Genomic DNA, 23,445 nt, shown 5'->3' with positions numbered 1-23,445 from the left:
ATTAAATTATATATTTTAAAAATCATAAATATTAAAATTAAAATCTTAAAAGTTAAAACCCTAGCAGTAACTAATACGGTAATACCCTAAATCCTAATCACTATTGCTAATTTGAAATCAAAGCGCCGCTGTACATTGATCCATCCAAATCTCCTATCTGAATTCTAAACCATTGGCCCCTGCTGCTGCACATACGGTAAGTAATATGGCTTGTTTGAGATTTATGGTTTGCAAAATAACAAATTTGATTTAAAGAAACTTGGTTTCTTGACAATTAAGGTCATGGCTTACGTGTGGAGTTCCTTCCAAAAAAATCTCATCGTGGACTAGTTGTTGCCAACTAAGTGTTGGTGATTATTAAATTGAATAAACTTGTAGCAATTAATAATATGAGCATAGCATTTGTCTATTAGATCAAAAGTCCATGCATGCATCCTACATGGGTGGCCGACACCCTTAAATTATGTGATAATCTTTCCAACAACATTATATCAAATATAGCTAGCTAGAATGTGTTTGATTTTATCATGTGATTGAAATTTCAGTTTGTGATTTATGAAAAGTGAAAGATATTGCAAAATATGATGGTTTGCTTGTGATTTATGGTTTTCTTTTGATTAATAATAATTTTGTTTTTCTATTTAAGGATTACAATAATGGATGGAATTCAAAATTTGGAGAATACGGATGATGATGTGCAAGTGGTGGAATCGGTTAATGCTCCGCCCTCTAAGAGCACTCCACATCCAGGTACTAGTACTACTTCTAAAAGTACTAAAAATGCCAGAGAGAATGATGAAGAAGTTAGTAAGGGAGCTAAAAAACCTAGGTCTGAAGTGTGGAATTTCTTTGATAAGGTCGGCAAAGTAAATGGGGTAGAAAAATGTAAATGCAAACACTGCCATAAGCTATTTACTTGTAAAGTTGAGTCTGGAACCACTCATTTAAGACGTCATACGGATAAATGTTTTAAAACCCCTCAGTATCATGATGTGAGTGCTTTGTTGGATAATCAAGCCACATTATTGAAGAAATGGAAATTTGATAGTAAGGCATATCGAGATGGATTGGCTAAAGCTATTATTGAGCATGATCTTCCATTCAATTATGCTGAATATGATGGGGTAAATGAGGTGAATAAGATTATTAATCCAGAATTCAAGCCTGTTTGTAGAAACACAGCTAGAACTGATTGTTTGAAAGTATACCATTCTGAAAAGGCGAAGCTTAAGTGTTTGTTAGCTTCTCATAATGGGCGAATTTGTTTGACGTCTGATTGTTGGACTGCTGTGACTACACAAGGTTATATGAGTGTGACTGCACATTTCTTTGATTCAAAGTGGAAGTTGCATAACAAGTTACTTTCATTTTGTGAACTAGATACACCACATTCAGGGCTTGAATTATCTTCTAAACTTCTTGGTGTGCTTAAAGATTGGGGGATAGAATCTAAAATCTTTTCACTCACATTGGATAATGCAAGTTCTTGTGATAGTATGGTGAGAATTTTAAGAGATAGATTGAATTTGCAAGATGCCTTATTATGTCGAGGTGAGTTCTTTCATGTGAGGTGTAGTGCTCATATTTTGAACTTAATTGTTCAAGAAGGTTTAAAGGCTGTGGATGATGCTTTGAAAAGAATTAGAAATAGTGTGAAATATGTGAAGGCATCCGATGGGAGGTTGAGGGATTTTCAAAAATGTGTAGAAGAGGTGTACTTAAGTAATGTTGGTGGGAGTTTCTTAAGGTTGGATGTGTGCACTAGATGGAATTCGACATATATGATGCTTGAAAGTGCTATCAAATATCGTAAGGCATTTACTACTTTGAGTTATAATGATCCCAACTACAAGTTTTGCCCGAGTGATGAAGAGTGGGAAAGAGCAGAAAGGATTTGTAAATTATTAGCCCCATTTTACACTATCACTAACTTGATATTTGGATCATCTTATCCCACCTCTAATTTGTATTTCAAGGAAATTACAACAATTGAGATGAAGTTGAATGATTTTCTAAGTTCTAATGATGAGGTGATCAAGGATATGGCGAGAAAGATGAAGGTTAAGTTTGATAAGTATTGGGAGTCATACTCCACTACTCTTGCACTTGGATGTGTTCTTGATCCAAAAAGGAAGTTGGCATTCTTGCTCTATGTGTACAAAAAGCTTTACCCCAATGACTATGAAGCAAAGTTAAAAATTGTGAAGGACGCATTGTATAAACTTTTTGCTGAGTATGAACGAGTTGGAGCTTTAAATTCACGTATGACTCCAATCACAAGTTCATCATCTATAAATGTAGCTCCTGATATGGATGTAAGTCTTCTTGCTTTAATTTTATTACACATTTTAAATTCACGTATGACTATTAATCGCATTTATCATAGAATATAATTTATTACATGACAAAGTAGTCAAATTCTTGAATAAAGGGTCTGACCGTGCGTGTGAGGCTGAACTCTCTTCCTTTTGTTTTCTAATATTTTATCACATAAATTTTATATGAATTTGTTTTAGGAGGTATCCTTAAATAGTGCATGTGTGCATTCTTATAAATACTAATGCCATCATGCATCTGACCATGTCGTTTATCTGTTCTCACCTTTAAGTTGTTTTAGTTTTTTTTTTTTTAAACTAGAAATATAACTTATCATATATACTACTTCATGGGAGTCATGTGATTAAAATGAAGAAACAAAACTTAGCAAGAAGAATAAATAACTGCAATAGCAAAAAGAATTATTTAATAATGTGACTCCTTGTCCATTTCATGTAAGAATGAGAGAAAGTAAGGCAGTAAGGTCTTTCGCATCCTTATGTTCATATTTTTCTTAGTGTAGTTTTTTTTATCTCATTATTAAATTTGGCATTGTTTACGATATATATGTATATATATTTCTTTGTAGGAGTATGATAAAGAATTTCTACAACAATCAGCTTGCACCGATGAATCTGAGCTTGATTTGTATTTGGAAGATAAGACTACTTTAGATGTCATTGATTATTGGAAATTGAGTGCTAAACGATTTCCCCGGCTTGCAATGATGGCTTCTGATATCTTAAGTATTCCAATCACAACTGTGGCTTCAGAATCAACATTTAGCATTGGTGGTCGCATCTTGCACAAGTATAGGAATTGTTTGCTTCCCGAAAATGTACAAGCACTCATTTGCACTCGAAATTGGTTGCATGGTTTTGAAGTTGCTGCTGGACCTGGTGATGATTCTGGTAATAATATTTATCTTACTCATTATTTATTTATATTTTGTTCTTTAATTTCTTATTATTTTTTTTATTTTTTTATTTTGTAATACAGATGAGCAGGATTCTGAAGAAAGTCGATTGTCCAAGGAAGATTCAAACATTGTCGATGTTGAATCATTGGAATCTTGATTCTTAAGTCTATTTTGTATTCTACTTTTATTTTGTTTGGATTTGTTGGTGACCTCTTATCAGATTATTTAGTTTAATTAATTTCTATTTAATTTTGTTTGGATTCGTACAACTTTTTAAATTCATGGAGTTATTTATTTCTACATAATTTTGCTTTGATTCGTTGCTTCACAAGTGGTATGTATTTAATAGACTAATAGTAATAGGCTATTTAAATTCATGAAGTTAGTTAATCTTTCTAATTTAAATTATTTTTATAACAATTTTTTTTTTTAAAAATATGGGCGGGTTTGGCCCGACCGCCCGATGGCCCGATAGGGGCTGGGCTGGGCCTAGAATTTTGCAGCCCGATTTGATTTTGGGCCGGCCCGGCCCGGCCCGATAAAAGTCAAAGCCCGGTGGGTTCGGGCCGGGCCGGCCCGACCCGTACCGTTTGACACCTCTAATAGGAACACATTGTCGAACGCATATAGCCTGGGTTTGAGCATAATCACAATTCGCAAAAATAAATTCGATTAACATCCATAGAATACCTGAACAGGATACTTAACAGCGAGGCTAGCAATAGAATCGCTGCGGGAGAGGTGGTGAGAGACGGAGAATTTTGAAAGGGAATCATACCTCCAAAAGGTGCTAGAGCTAGGTTTTCTGACCATGTCTCGAAGCTTCCACCGGGAAATGAAAGCTTGAATCGCATCTGGCTATCGAAAGGCCACCAGTTTCCAGAGAGATAGACGCAAGCGGCGCAGGCAAGAGACCGGTAACAATTAGGGAAAAAGAGAGGGGTCGCAATTTGGGGGTTAGGGATTTCAAATTTCGGCGAGTGCCCTAGCGGCGGCGGCCGAGGATGGGGTTAGACGATGGAGAAGGCTCAACAGTGGAGGCTCTGAGGTAGGGTAGTGCGATTGGAGAAGGTGGGGGCCGCGGCTAGCGGCGGACGACAGAGAGAGTAACGTTTGGGGGATGTGTGGTTTGAATTGAGAATTAGGAGTGGGGAGAGAGATACAGACGGTGGCACCGGTGGATAAGTAGAAAACGATAAAGGGGAAGAACCACCACGATCCTCGTTGCGCCGGAGGCGGCGAGAAAACCGGCGAAATCATCGGAGAAGGAAGAAGGAGAAAGACGTGAAAGAGAGATAGAGAGCCTCAGATGAAAGAAAGAGAGAAAAAAACTGATTTTGAAATTGAGGGGTATTTAGTTTATTTTAAAATTAAAATTAATAACAAAATAAATAAATATAAAATTAATAAATAAATAATGTTTATATATAACGATTTTCTTAACGTTAAAATAACAGTTATAAATAGAGGTGTCAAACGGTACGGGTCGGGCCGGCCCGGCCCGAACCCACCGGGCTTTGACTTTTATCGGGCCGGGCCGGGCCGGCCCAAAATCAAATCGGGCTGCAAAATTCTAGGCCCAGCCCAGCCCCTATCGGGCCATCGGGCGGTCGGGCCAAACCCGCCCATATTTTTAAAAAAAAAAATTGTTATAAAAATAATTTAAATTAGAAAGATTAACTAACTTCATGAATTTAAATAGCCTATTACTATTAGTCTATTAAATACATACCACTTGTGAAGCAACGAATCAAAGCAAAATTATGTAGAAATAAATAACTCCATGAATTTAAAAAGTTGTACGAATCCAAACAAAATTAAATAGAAATTAATTAAACTAAATAATCTGATAAGAGGTCACCAACAAATCCAAACAAAATAAAAGTAGAATACAAAATAGACTTAAGAATCAAGATTCCAATGATTCAACATCGACAATGTTTGAATCTTCCTTGGACAATCGACTTTCTTCAGAATCCTGCTCATCTGTATTACAAAATAAAAAAATAAAAAAAATAATAAGAAATTAAAGAACAAAATATAAATAAATAATGAGTAAGATAAATATTATTACCAGAATCATCACCAGGTCCAGCAGCAACTTCAAAACCATGCAACCAATTTCGAGTGCAAATGAGTGCTTGTACATTTTCGGGAAGCAAACAATTCCTATACTTGTGCAAGATGCGACCACCAATGCTAAATGTTGATTCTGAAGCCACAGTTGTGATTGGAATACTTAAGATATCAGAAGCCATCATTGCAAGCCGGGGAAATCGTTTAGCACTCAATTTCCAATAATCAATGACATCTAAAGTAGTCTTATCTTCCAAATACAAATCAAGCTCAGATTCATCGGTGCAAGCTGATTGTTGTAGAAATTCTTTATCATACTCCTACAAAGAAATATATATACATATATATCGTAAACAATGCCAAATTTAATAATGAGATAAAAAAAACTACACTAAGAAAAATATGAACATAAGGATGCGAAAGACCTTACTGCCTTACTTTCTCTCATTCTTACATGAAATGGACAAGGAGTCACATTATTAAATAATTCTTTTTGCTATTGCAGTTATTTATTCTTCTTGCTAAGTTTTGTTTCTTCATTTTAATCACGTGACTCCCATGAAGTAGTATATATGATAAGTTATATTTCTAGTTTAAAAAAAAAAAAAAACTAAAACAACTTAAAGGTGAGAACAGATAAACGACATGGTCAGATGCATGATGGCATTAGTATTTATAAGAATGCACACATGCACTATTTAAGGATACCTCCTAAAACAAATTCATATAAAATTTATGTGATAAAATATTAGAAAACAAAAGGAAGAGAGTTCAGCCTCACACGCACGGTCAGACCCTTTATTCAAGAATTTGACTACTTTGTCATGTAATAAATTATATTCTATGATAAATGCGATTAATAGTCATACGTGAATTTAAAATGTGTAATAAAATTAAAGCAAGAAGACTTACATCCATATCAAGAGCTACATTTATAGATGATGAACTTGTGATTGGAGTCATACGTGAATTTAAAGCTCCAACTCGTTCATACTCAGCAAAAAGTTTATACAATGCGTCCTTCACAATTTTTAACTTTGCTTCATAGTCATTGGGGTAAAGCTTTTTGTACACATAGAGCAAGAATGCCAACTTCCTTTTTGGATCAAGAACACATCCAAGTGCAAGAGTAGTGGAGTATGACTCCCAATACTTATCAAACTTAACCTTCATCTTTCTCGCCATATCCTTGATCACCTCATCATTAGAACTTAGAAAATCATTCAACTTCATCTCAATTGTTGTAATTTCCTTGAAATACAAATTAGAGGTGGGATAAGATGATCCAGATATCAAGTTAGTGATAGTGTAAAATGGGGCTAATAATTTACAAATCCTTTCTGCTCTTTCCCACTCTTCATCACTCGGGCAAAACTTGTAGTTGGGATCATTATAACTCAAAGTAGTAAATGCCTTACGATATTTGATAGCACTTTCAAGCATCATATATGTCGAATTCCATCTAGTGCACACATCCAACCTTAAGAAACTCCCACCAACATTACTTAAGTGCACCTCTTCTACACATTTTTGAAAATCCCTCAACCTCCCATCGGATGCCTTCACATATTTCACACTATTTCTAATTCTTTTCAAAGCATCATCCACAGCCTTTAAACCTTCTTGAACAATTAAGTTCAAAATATGAGCACTACACCTCACATGAAAGAACTCACCTCGACATGATAAGGCATCTTGCAAATTCAATCTATCTCTTAAAATTCTCACCATACTATCACAAGAACTTGCATTATCCAATGTGAGTGAAAAGATTTTAGATTCTATCCCCCAATCTTTAAGCACACCAAGAAGTTTAGAAGATAATTCAAGCCCTGAATGTGGTGTATCTAGTTCACAAAATGAAAGTAACTTGTTATGCAACTTCCACTTTGAATCAAAGAAATGTGCAGTCACACTCATATAACCTTGTGTAGTCACAGCAGTCCAACAATCAGACGTCAAACAAATTCGCCCATTATGAGAAGCTAACAAACACTTAAGCTTCGCCTTTTCAGAATGGTATACTTTCAAACAATCAGTTCTAGCTGTGTTTCTACAAACAGGCTTGAATTCTGGATTAATAATCTTATTCACCTCATTTACCCCATCATATTCAGCATAATTGAATGGAAGATCATGCTTAATAATAGCTTTAGCCAATCCATCTCGATATGCCTTACTATCAAATTTCCATTTCTTCAATAATGTGGCTTGATTATCCAACAAAGCACTCACATCATGATACTGAGGGGTTTTAAAACATTTATCCGTATGACGTCTTAAATGAGTGGTTCCAGACTCAACTTTACAAGTAAATAGCTTATGGCAGTGTTTGCATTTACATTTTTCTACCCCATTTACTTTGCCGACCTTATCAAAGAAATTCCACACTTCAGACCTAGGTTTTTTAGCTCCCTTACTAACTTCTTCATCATTCTCTCTGGCATTTTTAGTACTTTTAGAAGTAGTACTAGTACCTGGATGTGGAGTGCTCTTAGAGGGCGGAGCATTAACCGATTCCACCACTTGCACATCATCATCCGTATTCTCCAAATTTTGAATTCCATCCATTATTGTAATCCTTAAATAGAAAAACAAAATTATTATTAATCAAAAGAAAACCATAAATCACAAGCAAACCATCATATTTTGCAATATCTTTCACTTTTCATAAATCACAAACTGAAATTTCAATCACATGATAAAATCAAACACATTCTAGCTAGCTATATTTGATATAATGTTGTTGGAAAGATTATCACATAATTTAAGGGTGTCGGCCACCCATGTAGGATGCATGCATGGACTTTTGATCTAATAGACAAATGCTATGCTCATATTATTAATTGCTACAAGTTTATTCAATTTAATAATCACCAACACTTAGTTGGCAACAACTAGTCCACGATGAGATTTTTTGGAAGGAACTCCACACGTAAGCCATGACCTTAATTGTCAAGAAACCAAGTTTCTTTAAATCAAATTTGTTATTTTGCAAACCATAAATCTCAAACAAGCCATATTACTTACCGTATGTGCAGCAGCAGGGGCCAATGGTTTAGAATTCAGATAGGAGATTTGGATGGATCAATGTACAGCGGCGCTTTGATTTCAAATTAGCAATAGTGATTAGGATTTAGGGTATTACCGTATTAGTTACTGCTAGGGTTTTAACTTTTAAGATTTTAATTTTAATATTTATGATTTTTAAAATATATAATTTAATTATTAATTAATTAATTTCGGGCGGGCTAAAAAGCCCGAAAACCCCGGGCTTTTTAGCCCGAAAACCCGATAAGCCCGACGGGCTCACTGGGCGGGCTTTTTAGGCCCGGTTTTTTATGGGCCTCTAGTTTTAGAGCCCAACCCAGTCCTAAACCCGGGCGGACCGGGCCGGCCCATCGGGCCGGGCCGATTTTGACAGCTCTAGTTATAAAACAAGTGCTCATAGATAACGTATAACTTAATGGTTCAGTAATATCGTTATATATATTATTAATAGATAACACAAATATGTAACGCTTAATTTGATACTGTTATAAATACATTTGGATAACAATATATAGATAACAAAGTTTTGTAAAATCATTATGTATCATTAAAAGTGCACTCATACATAACTGTTTTTGACCAAAACCGTTAGTTTGAAACCCTTATCCCTATTCTTTTTTTTAGCAGTGTATTATATTATTAATTGGTCCTCAATTCGTGAAGTTTTGGATTATTTAATTCGTTCCCCCACATCTCTAGTATATTTTATACACAATTTATATGTTTTTCCACGCTATTATATTGTCCTCAATTATTAATTCATTTTCTCCCCGTCAGTTCACCCATTTCCTCTAAGGCAATGCGACACTGCACCAATTTGTAGCCATTGTTTATTTGTGTGATGGGTTAAACCCCTGTACAAATCTCGTGAAAGAGAAAGATAGCTCTGGTCATGGGTGATTTGGAATTTGATTTTTTAAACTTAATTTTTTAAATGGATATTTTGGATAATCAAATAACTGAATCGGGTAACCGAAGCGGTTAATGGGTAACCGAACTCCTAAAACGGTTCGGGAACGGTTAGTGAAATATGGCAATTTCAGGTTCGGGTAACCGAAATTTCGGGTACGAGTAACCGAACCCGAACCGATCGACAACTCTATTTCCAAGTATATTTATGAAATACCCACTTTTTATTTTTGCTACACCCCATATTCATTCTATTTTTTTAATATTTCCTTATCAGAAAAAAAAGCTGTGTTTTGTGTCATTCATGTCATTCAGGGACGCCAATGATTGGGTGTTGAAATATAATTTGAAATTTCGTGTACTGCACAATGTTCCCTTATTTGTAGAGGTCAATTTTTGCCGCATAGTTGTTATATATGCGCAATAACTATGCGCAAAATTATTGTTTGTGCGCATAGTTGACGGGGGTTAGATTTGCCGCATTTGTTGTATTCTATGCGCAAGAAATCTGGTGAAAATGACTCATTTTGCACAAAAATGGAATCTGCGCATATGTAGTTTAATGTGTATATTTGTTTCCCATTAAATTTGGATTTCATTTTTTGCGCAATTTGTGATTAATTTATTTTTTGTGCAAGAAATAAATTAATGTTGTATTCATAAATTAATCTTGCGCAATTGTGATTTTTTTTTGTTTTGAGCAATTGTATTATTTTCTTGTGCAATTGTGATTTTTTTATTTTTGCGCCATTATGATTTAGTTATTTTTTTGCCCAATTGTAATCATAAAATTAATCTTGTATTACCTTTTTGTACTAATCTTAATTTGATGGTCATTTAGTATTAATTATTTGATGGACATATAATTATGAAACTAATTAATCTAATTAATCTAAAAAATACGAATCAATTGATGCACTTTCACGTGAAGAATCTGATGCGCAAAAAAGTTCTATTTGATGTACTATGGTTATACAATTGATTCACTTTCACGTGAAGATTTATAGCTATAGCAGCTATACTAAAATTCTTGTGATTGATATGTACAAAAAAAAAAAAAAAACGCACAACTAGTTCACGGGTATACTAAGTTAATTTGACCATATATTGGTTTGGTGAATGAGCAAAAACAGAACAAAATTTTTCTCAAACCTACAAAACTCACAAAAAAATTGTCTGGGACTTAAGAAACACTAGAAATTTGAAGTTTGTTTGTTCTACAAAGGAAAGTTTGTCCGGAACCAGGTATATTTTCTTAATTAATTTTTATTTTATGCTAATTGTATTCAACATATATGTTGGTTTTATTGTCTCGTAAATTATCTGAATTATGGTTTAATTGTGTTTTGTGGGAGTGGTTGACTGCTCAACTATAATTTATGCGCAAAGTAGTCTTTATATTGCTCAAGCGCCACTTATGACGAATTCTAATATATGTTGGATTTATATTTATGCGCTTGGTCATTCGTCTTCAAGGCTGCGCAGGCGTGTTATCTCTGTGATTTCCACGTTCTGGCTTATCGCCTTGCGATCATCATAGTCCTGCACTGTGTTAGTTTAATCACATAGACTCATGTATATTTTCGTAGGTCCTGCGCTGATGAGATCCTTACTCCTCATCACTTACATTTAGGCCTTCTTCATTGAACCTTGGCCTATATATATATATATATATATATATATATATATATATATATATATATATAAAGAAAGGTTCAACATAGAATGCTAAATATTTAGAAAATAGAGAATTCGTGAAATAAAAACGAACAGATCTATAATTTTGATGAACAAATCAATGTACCGCATGAACAGAAATTTGCCCCGGATTCGAATCCTGCTGGTGGTGAGTTTTTCTCTATCTTTACTAAATACGTCCGTTAATTATTTATGTTGATATGTTCGTAAAATGTATAGATGATGAACAGAAAAATAATTCTCTATATAACTCAATATATATATATATATATATATATATAGGGGAAGGCTAAAATAAGAACGCTTCTTAAAATATAAATTAGGAACCATTTTCAACCCTTAGATCATCAAGATCTACGGTTGATTCATCATCTTGTTGGATAAATTCATGGTCCTGAGTTCGAATCTCAAAGGTAGCAAAAAATTATTTTTTGCAATTCATACCTTTATACAGTTTATTCATGCGTGTTATATATAAAATTCATGCATTTTTTATGGTTCGTAATTCTTAAAATAAGGGTGGTTTATTGAATAACTGCCCCCTATATATATATATATGAAAATGATTTCGAGGCATCATACGTGTTGGAAATGTTAGTATAATAGTATAATGTATATATCTCTTGCATCGGTCAAATGATATACTGGTAAAAATATAAGTACAAATTTCCTAATTCTAATCTTTTTTTTTTTTTTTTCCTAATTCTATCTTGAATGAACATAGATTCGTGCATCGGTGAATTTGGTTTTTTGTATATTCCAGGTGCCTACTTTGACTAAACCTACACTACAAACATCTCGAAGAAAAAGTTTATTAACTTGCTAAACTAAATCCACAAATATCTTGGTGAACAAGTTCATCAACTTATGGAACAAGAATGCTCTTTTGAGAACATTACGGATCGAGAAATCAAACCGTATCAATTTCGATCTCCCTCTCTTTCTCACCCTATATATATATATACGGCATGCCATCTCAGCCACCATGCACAACAACTACTACTCATCATATCCCTTACAAATTATTAACACACACACTAGCTATATGACGACCAACAATGAGCGACAATCAGCTGCGGTGGCCGTGATCGCGGTGCCGCTGCCTGCACAAGGCCACCTGAACCAGATGCTGCAGCTGTCGTCCCTCATCTCCTCCCACGGCGTCCCCGTCTACTACGCCGGCTCCGCCCTCCACAACCGCCAAGCTCGATCCCGCATCAACGCCCTAAACCCTCAAGAAGTGGCCAGAATCAACTTCCACGACTTCCCCATTCCACCCTTCCTCTCTCCTCCACCCAACCCCAACTCCACCAACAAATTCCCCACGCAGCTGGCGCCCGCCACGGAGGCCACGCTCAGCCTCCGCGGCCCCTTCGCTGCCTACCTCGAGCAAATGGCCCACAAGTTCACGAGGGTCGTCGTCATCCACGACCCTCTCATGTCGTACGTGGTCCAAGACGTTGCCGAGATTCCAAACGCCGAATCCTACCGATTCGTCTGCATCTCTGCTTTCTCTCACATCTCCTTCATCTGCGGAGCCTTAGGGTTACCCTTCCCTGTCCCACACCCCAAAGAGCTGCCCCCTTACGAGGGATGGACGTCCGAAACGGCCCCCAAATTCTTCGCCATACAAGCAAAGCCGTCCGAAATTAGGTCTGGGAATATCTTCAATACATCCAGATTGATCGAAGGGCCTTACATGGAGGTTATAGAGAGAGAGGAGCTCAAAAAGGGCAGGCCCAGTTGGGCAATCGGACCAATCCTTCCAACTTCATCGCGTTCCAACGACAGCCATGAATGCTTGGAGTGGCTCGATAAGCAGGAGGAGAAATCAGTGATCTACGTTTCTTTCGGCACCACGGTTTCTTTATCCGACAAGGAGATTAATGAGCTCGCTCACGGGCTAGAGCGGAGCAGGGTGAAGTTCCTTTGGGTGCTGAGGGACGCCGATAAAGGCGACGTGTTCGACGGGGATGTGAGAAGAGCCGAGCTGCCGGAAGGGTTTGGAGAGAATGGAATGGTAGTGAGAGAATGGGCGCCGCAGCCGCAGATCTTGGGGCACCCGTCCATCGGGGGGTTCATGACCCACTGTGGATGGAATTCTTGCGTCGAGAGTGTCACCGCGGGAGTGCCGATGGCGGCGTGGCCTATGCATTCCGACCAGCCCAGAAACGCCGCGTTGGTTGCGGATATTTTGAAAACGGGGATTGTGGTGAGGGAGTGGAAAGACAGATTTGAATTAGTCAAAGCGTCAAGGATTGAGAATGTTGTGAGAAGATTAATGGCTTCGGAAGAAGGGAAGGAGATGAGGAAGACTGCGGAGGAGCTGAGCGCCGCCGTAAGGCGGGCCACGGACCTCGGCGGCGCTTCGCGGATTGAGTTGGACTCCTTCATTGCCCATATCACTAGATAGGCCAAATGGTTTCTTTATTTCCAACGCAGAATTCGTATCATGTAGTTAAGCTTTATCTTATATTTTCTTGATCGTCTAGAGAATTTCAGGTTTTCTATTGGTCTTTTAGGCAAGCTATATCAGCTACAGTGATTTTTTTTTTTTAATTATTAAAATTGAATGTTTTCACTATATTTTTAATATTAGTCCTCTGCTCCCACAGTATTTTATCTCATTTTTAATTTTACTTGTTACAAAATATTTATATACGAGATGACTAGGCTATAAACACTTCTTAAAATATAAAATAACTAGCTAAAATATACGAATTCTACATAGAACTCTATGCACGTAAATGTACGAATTGCAAAAAATAAAATTTTTGTTATTTACAAGATTCGAATACAGGTCTACTAAATGCTTCCAACAAGGTGATTAGTGATGAATCAACCCTAAAGAATGATGATCTAAGGGCTAAAATAAGTCCTATTTATATTTTAAGAAATATTTTTATTTTAGCATCCTTCTATATATATATATATATATATATATATATATTAGATACAATAAATCATTATTAATATTTATTGTTAAAAATTAAAACTTAAAAAATTACTCCCTCCGTCCACGAATTAAAGCCCTACTTGCACTTAAATTTTTGTCCACCAATTAAAGCCCTATTGTGCTTTATGTACCTTTTTACTCTTCTTCTTTTCCTATATTTACTACCATTTGCCACTAATGGACCCACCTTACAACAACTTTATCATTTTTATATTCTATATTTATTACACTTTATCACTAGTGGACCCACCACACAACACCTTTAACACTTTAGTCAACTACTTTATCAGTTTAGTCAACTACCCTTATATTTCATCCACAACACCTTTTTATGCTTTCTTAGTCTCCGTGCCCACCCTCAAACGGGGCTTTAATTCGTGGACGGAGGGAGTATATCATTTAACTTTAGGGGGTTGTATTGTTTGAGATTCTATTGGATTTTTTTTTTTTACTTTAAAAAGTTTATGGATTTTCGTGGGTTTAGAAAATCCATAGACTCTATGCAGAGTTTGGCTTTATTATTATTATTATTATTATTATTAATTTTCATGGATTTTCATCGATTTGATAAAAATTAGGAAGACAACTTTTTATTCATTTTTGTTTTAGTAACTCACATTTTCTTTTTATCTTATTTTGCATGCTTACTTTTTATATAGTAATTAAATCTGATGAATGAATAAAAATTACGTATATGCACAATCAAGAATTGTTTAAAATAAATTAATATTGATGAAATCAACAAAAGTAGTGCTAATATAAACAAATTACGAAGTAACGATTATAAGCATGTATTCAGTATAGTGTCGATAAGCAAATTAGCAAAACAACTCTAAAGTACTCTTTATAGTATTGAAGCATATAATTTGAATTTGTTTGTGAATTAATACGTTTTTAAAATATAATATTTTTGTTTTTAATTCATAGTTCTATCTAATTTATTAATATCAATTGAATATAGTATTTACGAATATACGTGAAAATCTAGTTTTCATTTAATTTTTTAAACTTAATTGAAAAAGATGACGAAGAAGACAAGAAGAAAAAGAAACGACCACCTTAGTTTGAGTGTTCTTTTTTGTTCCAGACTCCAAAGTATTCAACATATACACATAAGCAAACAAAATTGATTTCTCAAATCAAAGCCCAAACCTTTACTTTTCGAATCAAGATATCAGACGACAAAAAAATTGAAAATTTCATTAGAAAAGTTTTAATTGCTAAAGAAATTGAAAGATTTGAGTACTTATCTGCAACGTTTTAAACATCTGATTAAAATTATGAATTTAAAATGAAAACCATCTCTATTCATTTCAAGGGCAAGTTGGGAATTGGGATATACTCCCTTTGTCCCACGAAACATGATACGGTTTTCTTTTTGGTCTGTCCCACGAAGCATGACACGTTTCTAAAATTACAAAAAATTTATCCTTTATTCACATGTTCACCACACTTAACACACAAAATACCAATTTCTTAATTCTCGTGTCAAAAAGAAGTGTGTCATGCTTCATGGGACGAAAGGAGTAAGTTTTTTTTACAATTGGTACAATGATGATTATAAATATGAATATTGGTGATCGTTTTTACATAGAACTCGTGGACAGAAGAGAGGTGAAAGAATTCACAAAAATCTCGTGTGATGAAGTGAGATTTTCTCTATCTGTATTTTTTAAGGAGAATTCATGAAAATCGATAAAATTTTAAAATCCACAGATTTTTGGATACCTAAGGATTTTTAAGACTTTTTAAAATTCATTATATTTTTAATGACTTTTAAAAGTCTGGATTGAATACACAAACTTTCAAAGTCCAAAAAAATCCTACAGACTCTATAACCAATAGTACATAGTAAATCCTTATAATCAATTATTAAATTAAAAATTGGAAAATAAATATATCAAAAATTAAATTTTAACGATATATATTACTGTCTCAAAATTTATAAAAAAAACTACAAAAAAAATAATAATAATACAACGATGAATTTTGTCCGTCTCAAAAAAATTGGGAAAAAAATATCAAAATTTAATTTTCATCAACGACGGATGTTCCGTCTTAACCTGGAAATCTTTAATTGAAAAGGAGCAGACTTCCGAAACATCTAGGCTAAATCCTCTTCGTCGTCGTTCTTTTCCTCTCGCCTTGCCGTCGGCTTATTTTATCTCGTCTCCCGTCGAAATCCGGCATCACAAAGGCAAGGTATTGGTTGTGTTGTTTTGTTGAATAATGGTTTTGATTTAGCAAGGTTTTTGAACATCTCAGAATCGTTATTTTTGATTGATTATTGCTAGTCTCTGAGATAAAATAAGTCACGAAATTAACAGATTCTGAGCTAATATTTTTTAATGCAAAAGCTTGATTTATTTGAAAATAGGGGATTGTAATGATAAGGTAATTTCGGTATCTGGAGGTTGTATTTGTCTGGTAAAATTCATTATAATTTGTTTCTTATTCCATTGGAAGTGGGAAAGAAGAATCTGAATGCTGAATTTATATCTGGTACTTAATGAATGGCGCGGGACTATACATTGCAGGAAAGAATAATGCTTGAGCTCTATGGATGCAGCGATTATGTTGTGGCCTCAACAAAACAGAATCAGTAGGAGCAGCAATATGAATACGGAAACTACCACCTCCAACTTTGTATCTCATAATAGGTCACTCCGATTATGATTCTCTGCTACTAAACTCCTAACTATTCAAAAAAAAAAAAAAAGACACCGGGCACGCACGCACGAACATACATATATATTATACCGTTCATTGTTGTCTACTGTGGTTTGAGCAAGCCCGAACCAGTTGCAGGTGAAATTTTTTTCCATGCTTACTTAACATGTGAAAAGAGTGGAAAAAAGGTTAAACTATATATTTTCCAATCTTTTCCATCAAAGAGTCGTATTCTAAAATGTGACGAAAAAAAATCGGTCTTTTCTTATTCTTTTTCTGTTTTTAATTTCTCTTTATAATAAATTTGCAATCAAAGAGAATGCACCCTAAATTAAGTCTACGAGTGCAGGTTTTGTTCCCTCAAGTTCTGCAAATCTCAGGCTCTCGGCGGCCAAGGTCCACCATTTCTATTTCTATTTCAAGTTCTACTTATTTAATTTCATCTCTTGATTTCCACATTACAACAAAAATTGGATATGACATCACACATACGACGCTGATTTTTGTTAAAGTCTGTGGTCATATGGATTTTGTCTGTGGTCTTTTAGCACAAAAATGTGCTTATAGACACCGAACTTATGTGTCTGTGTGGATGAATATATATTTTCTGTATATTTAGATAACTCAGTAAACGCTGCTACATATACAAATAATCACCGCCTCTCACGATTTGCTCTTCGTGTGTGGACTGATTACATCGACAAAAAGGTACCACTATGTAACATTGTTGGGAACCTTGTGGAATATCCTAACCCTTGTTTTGATGATACCAAAACTCATAGGACTTAAATGTAATAGACTAGAATCGTTTTGAACTCAAGTGTTAGAGTTCGTTTCTAGTTTAGTTGCGGTGTCGAAGACTGAAGACTGAAGACTGAAGAACGAAGACTGAAGACTGAAGACTGGAGTTACCAACTGAAGTGTCAGTTGAAGAATCAGTTGAAGACTGATTATTTAATGCGCGCCATAGACTGATACTAAAGTCAAGTATCAGTTGAACATTCCTCCTAGGACTGATCTTCCAACGTTCAGAGGAAGCCACGTACGCTCAAGTACAGCCGCATTAAATGCAGAGATATCTCAATATCTTATCTCTGCAGAGGTCATTCCTATCTGGTGGCTACTTTTCAGAGATGTCACATCTCCTGTCCTTCAAAGAGAGCCGTTTCCACACAGACAAGGAACCTCGAAGATTGAAGCCTCAGCCCAAATTCGAATTGCTCTCCAACGGAAGAAATCTTGAGGACGATTTACGCCAACGGATCTATTCAAGAGTTCTCCTACAAATAGCGCTCGAGGATCACTTCAATCTTCACCGATTCAACGACATAAGCTGAAGCTCTGCCGAAATAGCTACTCAGCCTAAAGCTTAACCGCTCAAAGCTTGAATCGAAGAAGAGAATTCCAAAGCCAAAATCAGTCACTGCTGATTACATACATTCTCTTAGACCCTAGGCATATATTCTGTGTACCCAGAAGCCAAAGGTCAAACTTGCTTCAAAGAACTTGTTCTTTGTAAGTATAGTTGGCACTCGTTTAAACCTCTCCCCCATAAGAGTGTTTGAGTGACTCGGAGATTCAGGAAGGTACTCTGAACTCTGAAAGGGAAGTCTGAGCACGAGGTGTGCTTAGCAGGGAAATCCTACGCGAGTTGTGTAGGTGCTGAAATCCAGCGCGAGGTGTGTAGGTGGGGAAACCCTACGCGAGGTGTGTAGGTGCTGAAGAGAGTTTATCTTCAGTTTACGGTTTGCAGTGCACCAGGCAAGCACTTGCGGAGTGGATTGTTGGTCTGATCAACCAGCCGTGGATGTAGGAAAGAGTTTTTCTGAACCACGTAAAAGTCTCTGTGTTATTTGCAGCTTTCAGTTTTACATTCATAACTGTGTTATTTCATTTGATAAAACTGAACACTGACTAACAGAAAAGAGAAACCTTAATCCAACTATCTGCTCCACCGAGGCTATTCGAAACTAAGTTTAATTTCCGCTGCGTATGATATCAATCTGACTCACTATCCTCTGATAGTAAGGAAGAGAGATATCATCTTCATCTTTGCAAACACGACTGAAGCCCTTACGTGGATCAGTTAAGTTCCAGTGACTTAACTGATAACTCTTTACTGAAGAGCTTTCAGTATCAGTCGTCAACCCTGTTGGTCAATACTTATTTCGGTTAAACAGGTGTCTGGTTTGCATGCAAAGTTTCGTTTCTATCTCTGACTGAGATCCCTCTGATTGAGGTTGGTAGATAGTCATAAAAATAGCCTATAGGTGTATTCCCTCCCCCCCCATACACCTATTCGAGACCCCCCGGACCTAACAAACACCCCGTACTTTTATGAGTAGTAGTAGTGCCGAGACACTACAGAGAGTGTACTACGGTACTGAGATATAAGATTATAATTAAGATGAGATGGAGTTATGATGATAAATAGAGATATTGAGCATTAGAGTTACACTTTTTGATGAGACGAGTTATTATTCTAGATGGAGATATGAGTCTGATAATATTTTGATGTTTGAGAGTGTTTGATGAACTTTGGGAATGAAAAAGTTGATGAATTTTCGAGTTTGCTCTTGTCTGCACTGTTCTGTCTTGAGTCTTGCTCTACTCAGCCGAGAATTCATTCCTCTGCTCTGACAGAGAAATCATTCCTCTACTCAGCCGAGAATTCATTCCTCTGCTCTGACAGAGAAATCATTCCTCTGCTATGAACTGAGAATTCATTCATCTGCTCTGACAGAGAAATCATTCCTCTGCTCTGACCCGATAAATTTTTCCTCTGCTCTGACAGAGAATTCATTCCTCTGCTCTGACCGAGTTATTTAGCTCTGCTCTGGCCGAGTCTTTTAGCTCTGCTCTGCTCTGGTGGCAGAACTGAGATCGAGTATCTGTGAGTTTAATTGTCCTATTGCTAATAGGAACATCTGATTAAGAATAGAATTGAGATAAGTGAGTGAGAAACCCTATAGAAGGGAGAGTCGATCTGAAAGATGATTTAATTGAGAGATGATTACTGATTGCTTTGATGTGAATTGTATCCGTGTTTTATCTAAGATTGTTTGAGTGATTGTCTACGTGACTACTTGTTACGTGTGTTTGTATGATGATGTGACTATGATTTGTTTCGTGTTATGTTAACACGGATTATTTTTGAGATTTTAGAGAACGAGATTATTTTTTTTAAAATCGGGAAATAGCATACAGTTATTATTATTTTTGCATATCAGTATTTTATGAGAAATATTTTATTGAGACATGCGATGTGATATTTTCGAGTACACTATTTTCGGTGTTACTATTATTTTATTTGATTTTATCACATGAGTAAATAAAGTGTAGTTGTATTTTATCAAGAGAGAGATACATAATTACATTAATTCCACTAATACTACACTTGAGATATTTTTACCACATGCTTATATCTTAAATGGCAAGTGGATAAGGAGGTTGGCAAGGGATTAGTGTGTAGAGTTATGAGAGAACCATGCATTAATTAGGAATAGTGCTTTGTCCTTAATCACTCTTCCTTAACAAGACAAGCATCTCACTTCTCCCTCACACTTCAACTCTCGGCCACCTTCAATCTCTCTTTCCCTCTTCCGATTTTTCTCCAAAGATCACCATAGATGCACCTCCAAAGCTTCCTAAACACACATCAAGATCAAAATCATCCACCAAATCAAGCTTAAACACTTCCAAATCTTGAAATTTCCAAGAGAACCGTGGAGCTTGATCATGAAGAATGAAAGAGAAAAACTTTGATCTTTGTTTAATCTTGGGTAAGTGATCTTTAGTTGCATAGATCTAGCTTCTATGATGTGCTATGTGAGTTTAGATGGAAGATTGAAGCATGAAAACTTCAACTCTTTGGTTTTCTTAATTTTCGAAAGTTTGGAGGAAATTCATGAGTTCTTGAGTTGATTTGAAGATTTGAATGGTTATATGAGTTCTTGAGCATGCTATGATGTTAAGTGATGGTTTAGATTGATGATTAGAAGTGATGAAATGAGTTGTGGTATGAGTTTGTTGTTGAGAGTTATGATGTTATATTCAAGTTAGAGATGTTTTTGAGATATATGATTTTTGAGTCCAAATTGGAGAAATTTCGTAGGCCTACTGACCTACTGTGATTGACGGTTTATCGATGTCTAATAGCTTTGAAAATTTTATATCAAGTCCCTACGTGAGTCTTGAGTACCCTGGTAAAATTTCAAGCCATTTCAACTTCGTTTGATATTTCTTTAAAATGCAAAACCTAAACTGTGCATTATTACCGAGAATTTCAGAGAACAGGGGAAAGAGTCATTCATTTTAGTAGCTGCCTATGAGATCTAGCTTTCCAAATTTTTATGGTATCAACCTTATTGTGTTAGCTAGATATCCACCAAAGTTGAGCCCAGTTTGACAACGTTTACTATTTTTCAAAAATTGTAACTTTAGGTTGCACAAAACTGCCAGAAATGGTAGGTCGTGGTAAAAACGTCATATCTCTCAAACCACTTGGAGTTTTCGACTCTACCTTTTTTTAAATGAAACTAGACTCGAAGATCTTTCTTTCGGTATGAGTCTCGAGTCCAGGAAATATCGGAGTCAGAACAGTTTAAATTTTGAAGTTGAGTCAGTGTAAAAACAGAGCATGTTTTGTTGATGTTTGATTGTGATTTCTTATGTGCCTTATGTGATTGTGTTGCCTATGTGTTTGAATGAGATTAGACGAACCTTATATGAGAGATAAATCGAGACTTAGAACCATGTTTTTCTTGAAACCTATCCTTGAACTTAAGGATGTGAGATGAGTGGAGAGTTTATATAGAGTTGAGTAAGGAGATAGAATTTGAGATAGAGCATGAGTTAAGGCTTGAGAATTAGTCAATGAGTTTCTAATCGAGATTCATTTTATGACATGAACTTTCAATGATGATGATCCCTGAAGACACGAGCAGAGCAAGGAAGTAAGTAACTCCACTTTGACGGGAGATTTTGAGTAAGGTCTTCAGGTGGGCATTATTTTGAGTATACAATTTAAGAGCTTTTCTAAACTGTTTTAAATGATGATGAAATTATGAGATGTTTGATGTTTTGAGATTATGATGATGTTTGAGAATTTTTGACTTGCCAATATTTTTATGATGATGTTGAGCTTGTATGTTTACCCTCTACTGATGAGTTGAGATGAGACGATCGGGTCCTAGGCAGTTGATAGCTATCCTGTCAGGGCTAGTGTACACTGAGGTGACTGTGAGCCGTCTTCGGGTCGGCCGGTCACGGTGCTTGAGAAGGAGACCTACTTCTCAGTACCTTGATGATGATGAAGAGTTGTAGATGTGGTTCATACATGTCGAGTACTTGTCTGCAGACACTTAATTATGATGTTTATGGTTAAAACTGCTTGCACAGGTTCTTTTAAGATATAATTCCTGTGTATTGCTGAAATGTGGCAAGTTCAATTTATAGCTCTATGAGCAGCTTTGTTTCCGGCGATATGTCCACTGAGTATTTATGTACTCACGCCCTGCATGTATTTCTAAACGTGCAGGATAAGCGGAGGGGGAGTATGGTGCGGTGCTGGTGGGGAATGTTTCGGGTTGACGTTTTCTTTCTCTGTCATATGACTGTTTTGTCGATAGAGTTTTGATATGAAGTTATGTTATATTAAATCAAACATTTTACTCACGATTATGTGTCTTCATACATATAGTCGGTTCACCTTTTGTTATCACACTCTGAATATTTTGACTCTACATAAAAATTGAGCTATACTTGTTTTGCTTTTCATGTTGAGATTCCTGATGTTTATCGAGTTATGACGATGTTGACGAATATACCCTTTTGATGAACTATGAAGATCTTTCCTTAACATGTTTTTTTTTGTGGGCTTCCGCTGTTGATCTATGTATTCTTTCTATCTTCCCCCTTTCTGTTATTAGTCGTATCGATACTCGGTCCCCGCTATTACTCGTGTCGGAACTGGGCTGCGACAGAGTGGTATCACGGCCGCCGCCTCCCCTTTCCCCACCCTCCGCTGCCGCTACCTGACCAAATCGAGAGGCCCTTCTCCTGTCTTCCTCTGCTGGCCTCTCTCCTTTGGCCCCTCTCCAATTTGAGAGGCCATCTCCGCCAGCCCCTCTCCAAATAGAGAGAGTTGCTACTGTCGGCCGATGTTGAAACAGAGGAAAGTGAGTCATTTTTGTCGTCGAAAATCGGAGGGAATGGGGGCTAGAATTTGGGGATCTAGAGTTTCTGTCGTCGGAAATCGGAGGGAATGGGGGCTAGAATGTCGCCGCTGCCCTGAGTCGCCGCAGGAGGAGAGGTGGGTGTACCGAGTTTTTAGAGGGAGACGGAGATGGCGGCATAGTTCTGAGGGAGACGGAGATACCGAGAGGCTCTCTGTGTGTCACGGCGACGGAGGTGGCGGCGTAGTTCTGAGGGAGACGGAGGTGCCGAGAATCTCTTTGTGTGTCGCGGCGACGGCGGGTTGGGGGAGGGAAGGGGGCGGCGCCGGCAGGAGGGAGACGACAGCTTGTTGGGGGGGGGGGGGAGGATAAGGGTTTGAGGAAGATGATGATGATTTGTCAATGCCAATAATATACTATTAAACTAATGTAATAGTTCAGACAGCAAGCTAGAAATTAAAGTGGGAGGAGTTCTTTAACTACTTAGGTTTCAAGATCATTCCACCAATCTCCAAAAGCAACCAGTATGTTAATGTTATCGGCGATGATGTTGGTTCTTCTACATTCTTACAGGACAAATGTCTATATATATTTTAAATGTTTGTCGTGTTATGCATCTTCAAACTAATTATACATAATGCCTATCAATTGATTCAATATTTTCATATTTACAT

The 23,445-nt window shown here is 36.3% G+C and overlaps 3 protein-coding genes and 1 long non-coding RNA gene across 4 annotated transcripts; 3 read left to right on the top strand and 1 right to left on the bottom strand.

The window, feature by feature from the left end:
• The first annotated feature begins 1,958 nt into the window (after positions 1 to 1,958).
• On the top strand, positions 1,959 to 3,454 carry LOC131011359 (zinc finger BED domain-containing protein DAYSLEEPER-like). The gene is made up of 3 exons (XM_057939155.1): positions 1,959 to 2,315; positions 2,906 to 3,227; positions 3,316 to 3,454. Exons 1-3 carry the CDS (start codon positions 1,995 to 1,997, stop codon positions 3,390 to 3,392), a joined length of 720 nt encoding a protein of 239 aa, XP_057795138.1. The 5' UTR covers positions 1,959 to 1,994; the 3' UTR covers positions 3,393 to 3,454.
• A 1,628-nt stretch (positions 3,455 to 5,082) lies between these two features.
• Positions 5,083 to 8,459, bottom strand: LOC131011358 (zinc finger BED domain-containing protein DAYSLEEPER-like). The gene is made up of 4 exons (XM_057939154.1): positions 8,342 to 8,459; positions 7,789 to 7,892; positions 5,310 to 5,631; positions 5,083 to 5,221 (listed from the first exon to the last, which is right to left on the bottom strand). The coding sequence occupies exons 2-4, from the start codon at positions 7,876 to 7,878 to the stop codon at positions 5,145 to 5,147; spliced, it is 489 nt and encodes a 162-aa protein (XP_057795137.1). The 5' UTR covers positions 7,879 to 7,892; positions 8,342 to 8,459; the 3' UTR covers positions 5,083 to 5,144.
• A 3,512-nt stretch (positions 8,460 to 11,971) lies between these two features.
• LOC131011357 (zeatin O-xylosyltransferase-like) lies at positions 11,972 to 13,581 on the top strand. Its single transcript, XM_057939153.1, has one exon. It carries the CDS (start codon positions 12,015 to 12,017, stop codon positions 13,380 to 13,382), a length of 1,368 nt encoding a protein of 455 aa, XP_057795136.1. The 5' UTR covers positions 11,972 to 12,014; the 3' UTR covers positions 13,383 to 13,581.
• A 2,372-nt stretch (positions 13,582 to 15,953) lies between these two features.
• Positions 15,954 to 22,374, top strand: LOC131011356 (uncharacterized). Its single transcript, XR_009096871.1, has 5 exons — positions 15,954 to 16,127; positions 16,463 to 16,585; positions 16,945 to 16,991; positions 21,532 to 21,595; positions 22,135 to 22,374. It is a non-coding gene; the product is annotated as an uncharacterized LOC131011356 (long non-coding RNA).
• The last annotated feature ends 1,071 nt before the right edge of the window (positions 22,375 to 23,445 follow it).

The sequence above is a fragment of the Salvia miltiorrhiza genome, chromosome 2, assembly GCF_028751815.1.
Source record: "Salvia miltiorrhiza cultivar Shanhuang (shh) chromosome 2, IMPLAD_Smil_shh, whole genome shotgun sequence".
In the NCBI taxonomy this organism is placed as follows: Eukaryota; Viridiplantae; Streptophyta; class Magnoliopsida; order Lamiales; family Lamiaceae; genus Salvia; species Salvia miltiorrhiza.
Note: the sequence above shows the minus strand (reverse complement) of the source record. Positions and strands in the feature narration are given on the sequence as shown.

What these genes read in the sequence shown, in the direction of transcription:
- LOC131011359 (XM_057939155.1), top strand. Translation starts at nt 1,995, where the DNA reads ATGAAGTTGAATGATTTTCTAAGTTCTAATGATGAGGTGATCAAGGAT. An exon ending in ATGTAGCTCCTGATATGGAT is followed by an intron (nt 2,316 to 2,905) that starts GTAAGTCTTCTT and finishes ATTTCTTTGTAG; the next exon opens with GAGTATGATAAAGAATTTCT. An exon ending in TGGACCTGGTGATGATTCTG is followed by an intron (nt 3,228 to 3,315) that starts GTAATAATATTT and finishes TTTGTAATACAG; the next exon opens with ATGAGCAGGATTCTGAAGAA.
- LOC131011358 (XM_057939154.1), bottom strand. Translation starts at nt 7,878, where the DNA reads ATGGAATTCAAAATTTGGAGAATACGGATGATGATGTGCAAGTGGTGG. An exon ending in TAAGAGCACTCCACATCCAG is followed by an intron (nt 5,632 to 7,788) that starts GTACTAGTACTA and finishes ATTTCTTTGTAG; the next exon opens with GAGTATGATAAAGAATTTCT. An exon ending in TGGACCTGGTGATGATTCTG is followed by an intron (nt 5,222 to 5,309) that starts GTAATAATATTT and finishes TTTGTAATACAG; the next exon opens with ATGAGCAGGATTCTGAAGAA.
- LOC131011357 (XM_057939153.1), top strand. Translation starts at nt 12,015, where the DNA reads ATGACGACCAACAATGAGCGACAATCAGCTGCGGTGGCCGTGATCGCG.